We start from the raw sequence: 8,938 nt of genomic DNA, 5'->3' as shown, positions 1-8,938 counted from the left end.
CAGCAGGGTGGCCTTGTTGCCAAGAAGGCTAACGGCATTTTGGGCTGCATTAGTAGGAGCGTTGCCAGCAGATGGAGGGAAGTGATTATTCCCCTCTATTCGGCACTGGTGAGGCCACATCTGGAGTAGTGGGTCCAATTTTGGGCCCCCCACTACAGAAGGGATGTGGACAAATTGGAGAGAGTCCAGCGGAGGACAACGAAAATGATTAGGGGGCTGGGGCACATGACTTAGGAAGGGAGGCTGAGGGAACTGGGCTTATTTAATCTGCGGAAGAGAAGAGTGAGGGGGAATTTGAGAGCAACCTTCAACTACCTGAGGGGGTTCCAAAGAGGATGGAGCTCGGCTGTTCTCAGTGGTGGCAAATGACAGAACGAGGAGCAATGGTCTCCAGTTGCAGTGGGGGAGGTCTAGGGTGGAGATGAGGAAACACTATTTCAATAGGAGTGTGGTGAAGAGCTCCATTGGGTTGCCTAGGGAGGAGGTGGAATCTCCATCCTTTGAGGTAGGGTTTAAGGCCCAGCTTGACACAGCCCTGGTTGGGGTGGGTCCTGCTTTGACCTCCTGAGCTCTCTTCCAACCCTGATCTTCCATGGTTCTCTGATTCTCTGAACCTGCCTGCTGTACCCACAGCCAGCTGCTTCATTGTTGCTCTGGTCACTGCAGAAAATGCCCAGCCACCATGTGGGTGCCCCAGGCCCTCTGCCTGCTGTCTGCTCTCCTGGTCATAGGGGAGTCCCATCCGCCCCCAGGCACAGGGAGCCGGGCACCGATGAGGAGCAGGAAAGGTTTGGAAATCACAGAGAATTCTCAGGAGCCAGGAAAACCGTCCCCCAACCTTGTCATCCTGCTTGGAAATGTTCCTCTGCCCCCAGCGCTGAGATTCCTGCCAGGACTCCTGGGATCATTCCCCGGCTCTGGGAGGGAGTGGGGGGTCTCTTCTAGGGTGTATGTACCCCACGCTGGCCCAGCGAGTGCAGGGAGAAAAGGGCCGAGCAGCAGAGAGGGGTTTGCAGATTCCTGGGCACAGGGACTAGCGTGAGGGCCGTGCTGAGCTGGGTGAGCTGGGACCGCGCCCTGCTTGGCCAGGAGGGGAGACTGTTGCACCATCGCACTGACTCACATGGTCTCATTTCTGGGAGCCAGGACTCCTGGGTTCTATGGCCAGGTCAGGGACGGGGTGGGTCTAGAATAGGGTGGAAGCCAGCAGCAATTAGGACTCCTTGGTTAAAAGAACAGGAGTACTTGTGGCACCTTAGAGACTAACAAATTCATATAAATTTGTTAGTCTCTAAGGTGCCACAAGTACTCCTGTTCTTTTTGGGGATACAGACTAACACGGCTGCTACTCTGAAATCTGACTCCTTGGCTGTATTCGTGGCTCCGAGTCTGACACCGCCTCTTTCTGCCTCAGTTTCCCTGTTTATAAGATGGGGATAATGTTTCCTTCCTCCCACCTGGGACCCTGGCAAAGGCAGGGAAAAAACATTTGGAGGTTGAAGTGATGTTTCCAGAGGAAAGCTCCAAAAAAAACCGAAATGGACCAACCGTTTTTCTTTCTTTCTTCCGTCACTTAAAAACTTATGTTCACTGACTGAATTGAAACTCTCCCAAGCTCTGGACAGGAAAGAGTTAACGATCATGGGATCTCTTTAGCCAGCCCAGAGTTTTTGCATGCATGGTGGAGGTGTGAAGCCATCAGTGGCAAGGGTGAACGATCACCAATCAAATTCGGAAGAAGAGAGTTGACAGGACAGGATGGTCCCCGGCTTTGGAGTCGAAACTTTATTCGTGGTTGCATTTCAGTGTAGAGTATATAGAGCAATATGAACAAGGGGTCGACAGTTTAGCTCGTACTGACTTCACTCGTGCCTTAATGTGGCCTGTTGTAAAACAAGGCAAATATCAGGATGAGCTGATGTACCCCCGGACGACCTGTGTGTACCCCTGGGGTACACGGACCCCTGGCTGAGAACCGCTGATCTCCACGAATGCACAAGGGAATTGGCCTCAGTACACATTGGCATCACCTGATCAGCCAGTGTCCCATGCAGGGCTGTGAAATCTCCCATGTCCGGGTCCACCAGGATGTCATGGGGCAGCCCCAACCAATGCCCCAGGGGGCAGGTATTTGCCAACCTGCCGGATAAAACCACAGCCAGATGCTTCCTCGCTGTTCTGCTCACTGCAGCAAACACCCGGGCACCATGTGGGTGGCTCTGCCCCTCTGCCTGCTGTCCGCTCTCCTGGCCACAGGTGAGTCCCGTCCGTCCCCGGGCACAGGGACCGGGGTGGTGGGGGCGGGAATTCACCTGGGGAACGTGCCACTGTCGATGGCGGATTCTGGGGTCAGGATGGAATTTGTGGGTAAACCCAGTGAGAGGAAAACCCGGGGCCACGTCCCCCGGCTGACTCGGGGAGAGCAGGGATTGGAGCCTGGGACTCCCACAGCCCACGCTAGGGGCCTGGCCAGCAGGTCTGAGTCCGTCTGTCCTTCCTTCTTCTCATTCTCCTCCAGCTCTCACCCGGGCTTGGGGTCATCCCGATGAGGAGCACCACCCCCGTCCACATGTAATCCTGCTTGGAAATGTTCCCCTGCCCATCAGCACTGAGATTCCTGCCAGGACTCCTGGGTTCATTCCCCGCTTTTGAAAGGGGAATGGGGGTGCAACAGGTGGGGGCTGGGAGCCAGGACTCCTGGGCTCACTCCCCAGCTGCAGAAGAGGGCTGGGGTGTAGTGAGTTTGCACAGAGACACCTGCAAATCAGGACTCCCGGGTTCTGTCCGTGGCTCTAAAAGAGGAGTGGGGTCTCGTGGGTTAGAGTGGGCTGGGAGTCAGGAGTGAGGACTTCTCTGCAAACACGGAATTGAACACATATTTTTTCTACCTCAGTTTCCCTATTTCTTTGGTAGGGATAATATAACTTTGCTACCCTCTATGGGCATAGAAGGGGCAGGGGTAGGGGCAGGGTTCTGCAGTTTAATTGATGTTTCCACATGAAAGCTCTAAAAAACCAAAGTGGGCAAATTTCTTTCTTTCTTTCTTTCTTTCTTTCTTTCTTTCTTTCTTTCTTTCTTTCTTTCTTTCTTTCTTTCTTTCTTTCTTTCTTAAAAACCTTTCGCTCATGTCATGAATTTAAAGGCCCCCACGCTCTGGAGAGGAAAGAGTTGATGCTCCTGGGATCTCTGGCTGGAGGCGCACAGCCATCAATCCAGAGGCTTAACAAGCATCAATCGTATCCTGAAGAAGAGAATTGGCAGGATCAGCGATGAAAAGTGGGCTGAAGTCGAGTGTGGCTGAGCTGACGTAACTCTGAGAGGCAGAGGCCTGGAGCAGAGAGTTACGGCGGGGTGTGTGTGTGTGTGTGTGTGTGTGAAAGGTTCACCACAAAGCCAGGCAGAAACCCCTCTTCAGAGCAGCCGAATTCTTGTTTTTCTGTCTACACAGACGTGTGGGGTTTGTTCGCAGGCACAAGCTGCACCCCAGATAGCCACGTCAGCAGCTGAAAATGTATTCTAGCCACAGACACTCAGGCAGCAAACAGACTTGTCTGCAGTGTTGAGTCAGATACAAATGACCAGCTAGCAAGATGCCTTTCCCCATGCAGAGAGTTAAATGGGAACTGGGCAGAACTGCTGCAAAAGCAGGTGGAATTTCTCCAAGATCTGCCTGCCCACACGTTCAGTGAGGAGGCATTGGTGGTAACAACTCCCACAGCGCCAGCTCTTGGTTCCTGGTGGTATTTCGCCCACGGGCACTGCCTGGGGCGGGGTGGGGAGCCGGGGTTTGTACTGAGAAGGGATTTTTCCAACCTCCAGGGAGCGCTCTGCAATGTGAGGTGTGTGCGTCCAAAGGGCTATCGTGCTCCGGCCCCCTGCAGCCCTGCGCCCCCTCGGAAGGGACCTGCGTCACCATCGTGGCAGAGTTTAGGCCGGGTGAGTGAAAGAAGATTCCTACTCAGTGTAGACACCATTGTCCTCCTGAAGCCAGGGGTCGAACCCAGGAGTCCTGGCTCCCAGCCCCTCCCCCTACTCTAACCAATAGACTCCGCGCCTCTGCTCAGTCTGGAAAGATAATGTCATAGATGGGGGATGGGGTGAGATGGGGAATTGCAGTGGGTGGCTGTGGGGCCTGGATCAGACAGAAGAGAGGATTTTATCGGGGTTGGGGGGGAAGATGAGATTAGTTGGGGGTGGGGTGGATGGAACAAAAGGGGAGGATGGAGCAGCTGGGGGTCCATTGGGAAGTTCAGAGGTGATGCTCTATTTCCCTTCCACAGAGGGATCCTCCTTGTCCTACACGGGTAAATCGTGCCTGGAGCCCAAGAACTGTGAGCCCGGCCCCTTCTCGGTGACCTACGCGCACAATGTCACCGTGCGCGCGAACATCGCCTGCTGTAACACCGACGGCTGCAACGCCGGAGCCATCCCAGGTGTGTGTCTGCTGCAAACCTAGAGCCCTGCTCCGGCCACACCTGCCTGGAGAGAACCCAGGAGTCCTGGCTCCCAGTCCAACCCCCACCTCTAACCGCTAGACCCCACTCCTTTCCCCGAGCGGGGATGGAGCCCAGCGTGTGGTGACTCCCCACCCCTGGCTGACTGTGTGTGTCTGACTGTTTTCAGTGCCAACTGTGAGCTCCGTCCCCAACGGCCGGCAGTGCCCATCGTGCTTCACCCAGTGGGCAGGTAGCTGTAAGGACAATGAGCACTTGGCTTGCACCGGCGCCGAGGACCATTGTGTTGAGGAACCTGGGATATTAACAATGGGTAAGTCCTCCAGATGCGGGAGGGGTCTGAACACAGAGCACGAGGTGGAGCCCAGGTGTCCTGGCTCAGTCCCAGCCCCCCTTGCTCTGACCCACTAGACTCCACTCCCCTGGCAGAGTTGCAGAGAGAACCCTGGAGTCCTACTTGCTGAGATGCCAAAGGAGCACCCAAGGAGGATAAGGCCACTGTGGAGAAACTAAATGAATTCTGTGCATCGGTCTTCACGGCTGAGGCTGGGAGGGAGATTCCCAAACCTGAGCTATTCTGTTTTGGTGACAAATCTGAGGAACTGTCCCACATTGAGGCGTCATTACAGGAGTTTTTGCAACAAATTGATAAATTAAACAGTAATAAGTCACCAGGACCAGATGGGATTCACCCAAGAGTTCGGAAGGAACTCAAATGTCAAATTACAGAACAACTCACTGTGGTTTGTAACCTACTATTTAAATCAGCTTCTTTCCCAAATGGCTGGAGGATGGCTAATGACACGCCAATTTTGAAAAAGGGCTCCAGAGCTGATCCCAGCAACTACAGGCCAATAAGTCTGTCTTCAGTACTGGGCAAACTCATTGAAACTATAGGAAAGAAGAGAACTGTCAGCCACACAGATGACCATAATTTGTTGTGGAAGGGTCAACATGGTTTCGGTAAAGGGAAATCACGCCTCACCAATCTACTAGAATTCTCGGAGGGGGTCAAGAAGCGTGTGGACAAGGGGGATCCAGTGGATATAGTGTACTTAGATTTTCAGAAAGCCTTTGAAAAGGTCCCTCACCAAAGGCTCTTAAGCAAAGTGAGCTGTCATGGGATAAAATCCTCTCCTGGCTCAGTAAGTGGTTAAAAGATGGGGAAAAAAGGGTAGGAAGAAATGGTCAGTTTTCAGAAGGGAGAGAGGTAAATAGTGGGGTCCCCCAGGGATCTGCACTGGGCCCAGTCCTATTCACCATGTTCCGAAATGTTCTGGAAAAAGGGGTAAATAGTGAGGTGGCAAAATTAGCAGAAGATACAAACCTACTCAAGATAGTTAAGTCCAAAGCAGATTGTGAAGAGGTACTAAAGGGTCTCTCAGAACTGGGTGACTGGGTAACAAGACGGCAGATGAAATTCAATGTTGATAAATGCGAAGTAATGCACATGGGCAAACGTAATCCCAACTAGACATACACAATGATGGGTCGAATTTACCACTCAAGAAAGATCTTGGAGTCACTGTGGAGAGTTCTCTGAAATCATCCACTCCATGTGCAGCGGCTGTGAAGAAAGCGAACAGAATGCTGGGAATCATTAAGTAAGAGACAGAGAATAGGACAGAAAAGATTGTGTTGCCTCAATATAAATCCATGGGATGCCCACAGCTTGAACACTGCATGCGGATGTGGTCGCCCCATCTCAGAAAAGAGATATTGGAATTGGAAAAGCTTCAGAAAAGCCCAACCAAAATGATGAGGGGGATAGAACGGCTTCCATATGAGGAGGGATTAATAAGAGGGGGACTTTTCCCCTTGGAAAAGAGAAGGCTAAGGGGGGATATGATCGAGTTCTAGAGAAGGTTGAAGGGTGTGGAGGAAGTAAATAAGGAAGTGTTATTTACTCCTCCTAACATAAGAATGAGGGGTCACCACAGGCAGCAGGTTTAAAACAAACCAAAGGAAGTACTGCCTCACACAATGCACAGTCAACTTGTGGAACTCCTTGCCAGAGGATTTTTTGAAGGCCAAGACTATAACAGGGTTCAAACAGGAACTAGAGAAGTTCCTGGAGGACAGGTCCATCTGTGGCTATCACCAGGAAGGGCAGGGGTGGTGGCCCTAGCCTCTGTTTGCCAGGAGCTGGGAATGGGCGACAGGGGATGGATCAGTGGAAGGTTCCCTGTTCTGTTCATTCCCTCTGGGGCACCTGGCATTGGCCAGAGGATACTGGGCTAGATGGACCTTTGGTGTGACCCAGGAGGGCCGTTCCTCTGTTATGTTCTCACGTAGTTCCAGCCCCCTGCTCTGAGCACTAGACCCCACTCTGCCTGCAGAGCCGGGTGCAGTCCTGCTGGGAGGGGAGTGTGGGAGAGACCTCATGGAAGTCGCAGGGGGGATGTGGGAGCCCCCGATCACGTCTGTCTCCCCCCGTCCAGTTGGCATCAACCTGAGGCAGGCTGCAGTTGGATGTGCCTCCCCTGGCGCCTGCGTGAAGAGAGCGGGGTTGAAGAAATACGCCCAGGGCGTGCTGGAGTGGCTCTTCCAGGCGAAGTGCTACCCAGCTCCCAGGGCTGGCGGAGGCAACAGGGGGCCCTGAGCCCCGGCCTGGCGTCCTCCTCTTCTGCTGTGTGCTGGGCTGCAGTGAACCTCCCTTCAGCCGCCACCGGCTGCTGCTTCTCTTTGGGGGGATTGCGGGTTCCTTTTGTGCATTGGCTGAATAAAGCGAGTTGTGGAGAAAGCACCCCCCTTGCTCCTTGTCCCCTGACCGCCCCCTACCGGGCCCCCCCCCCCTATCTGTGCACAAGTGAGGCTGGCAGGAAGAGAACCCGGGAGTCCTGACTCCCAGTACCCCACCCTGTAACCCACCAGAGCCCACTCCCTTCTGAAAGCCAGGGATAGAGCCCAGGAGTCCTCACTCCCAAGCCCCCTGCTCTAACCACTGGACCCTTCTCCCCTTGCAGGGCCAGGGAATGGAACCCAGGAGTCCTGCCTAGACCCCCTCCCCCAAGGCAAGGCCCGTGGCCGGGGGAAAGGCACCGGCTGGCTGAGCTCCCCAGGGGAAGGAGGGCTGTGGGAAGGAGAGGCCGTGGCTCACACAGCTGTCCAGGAATCGGGAATGCCCTGGAGGGGAGAAATCTCCTTCTAGGTTGATTTTGCAGGGCTCAGTTCATCCCGCTCTCTGGAGCGGCTCCACTGGGAGTGCCGGGCTCAGGGAAGGTGTCAAGAAACAGGGCAGATCCCCCCAGCCGGTGGTGTTGTGAGCAGATTTCACCCAGCGTGAACTCCTGGATCGCTGCCCCCGTCTGACCCCGGAGTCACAGCCAGTCCCCTCAGATACTCTCAGACAAGCCGGACTTTGTGAGGAAAGGTCACGTACACCCCAAACCAGCCCACCCAGATTGTTCCCAGCACCAGGAGACCGGTCTCTTACCCCAGAGACACGGGACCCCAGATCCTACACCAAAGGCAACGCTGGCAGCCAGGTCTGTAGGAAACTCGCTAAAGGTTCGTGAGCCAAGGAAAGGGAATGAGGGTCACGAGGGGTTAAAGCCTGTAAAATTCAAGCCCAGGTGAGTCGCAGTCTATAATTCCAAACGGTGGCGGTGATGGAAGAAACTGCCATTTTCCCAAGTCTTTTCAGGTGCCCCCAGACGGTCTCCAGGGATCCCCGCTTTGCATCCGGTTCCAGTCCCTGTAGGAGTCCAGCCAGCCCAGCGAGGCAGGATCCTTCCCTGAATCCATCCTTACAGCTTCTTCTCCCAGAGAAGAAGCTGGCAGGGCCCCCACGCACGTGGGCTTTGCCTTCGATGGGGGGAGGGAGGAACGCGGCGGTCTGCACACGCGATGGCCCCTGCCTTTGGACTCAGCACTTTTCTGGTGCTAAAGTTCCTCATTAGCATCCCTCCGGCGTCTCTGCTGGGTCAGTGAGTCCCAGGGCTGTGCTCAGGGTGAATGGTTTTTACTCCGTTAAAAGAGCAGACGGGGAAGGGAAAACCATACCACGGACCATTGGTTTTCATGAAATCGAAACGCCAAACACACTGTTCTATCTTCGCCATGCCTTTGATCTAGGCCAGGGGCTCTCGACCTTTCCAGACAGCTGTACCCCTTGAGGGAGTCTGATGTGTCTTGGGTACCCCAAGTTTCCCCTCACTTAAAAACGACTTGCTCACAAAACCAGCCATAAAAATGCACAATGTCACGGCCAAGCTGCTGCTGACAAGCTGCTTCCTTACTCATTTCCACCATTATAAAATAACTGGGCGGGAAAGCAGGACAAATCCTGCACTGGCATTTCACTGGCATATGAACAAGGGGTCGACATTTTGGCTCGTATTGACTTCACTCGTGCCTTAATGTGGCCTGTTGTAAAACAAGGCAAATATCAGGATGAGCTGATGTACCCCCGGAAGACCTGTGCGTACCCCTGGGGTACACGGACCCCTGGCTGAGAACCACTGATCTCCACTAACGCACAA

General features: G+C 54.0%; 1 protein-coding gene across 1 annotated transcript; it reads left to right on the top strand.

The window, feature by feature from the left end:
* Positions 1-2,154: 2,154 nt before the first annotated feature.
* LOC119564241 (phospholipase A2 inhibitor and Ly6/PLAUR domain-containing protein-like) lies at positions 2,155-7,056 on the top strand. Its single transcript, XM_043535609.1, has 5 exons — positions 2,155-2,256; positions 3,820-3,936; positions 4,281-4,433; positions 4,624-4,767; positions 6,896-7,056. Exons 1-5 carry the CDS (start codon positions 2,163-2,165, stop codon positions 7,054-7,056), a joined length of 669 nt encoding a protein of 222 aa, XP_043391544.1. The 5' UTR covers positions 2,155-2,162.
* The last annotated feature ends 1,882 nt before the right edge of the window (positions 7,057-8,938 follow it).

This window comes from Chelonia mydas, chromosome 24 (assembly GCF_015237465.2).
Source record: "Chelonia mydas isolate rCheMyd1 chromosome 24, rCheMyd1.pri.v2, whole genome shotgun sequence".
NCBI classification, from domain to species: domain Eukaryota; kingdom Metazoa; phylum Chordata; order Testudines; family Cheloniidae; genus Chelonia; species Chelonia mydas.
Note: the sequence above shows the minus strand (reverse complement) of the source record. Positions and strands in the feature narration are given on the sequence as shown.

Coding starts and splice junctions, on each gene's coding strand:
- LOC119564241 (XM_043535609.1), top strand. CDS start 2,163: ATGCTTCCTCGCTGTTCTGCTCACTGCAGCAAACACCCGGGCACCATG. Junction 3,937..4,280: donor CGTGGCAGAGTTTAGGCCGG/GTGAGTGAAAGA, acceptor TCCCTTCCACAG/AGGGATCCTCCTTGTCCTAC. Junction 4,434..4,623: donor CAACGCCGGAGCCATCCCAG/GTGTGTGTCTGC, acceptor GACTGTTTTCAG/TGCCAACTGTGAGCTCCGTC.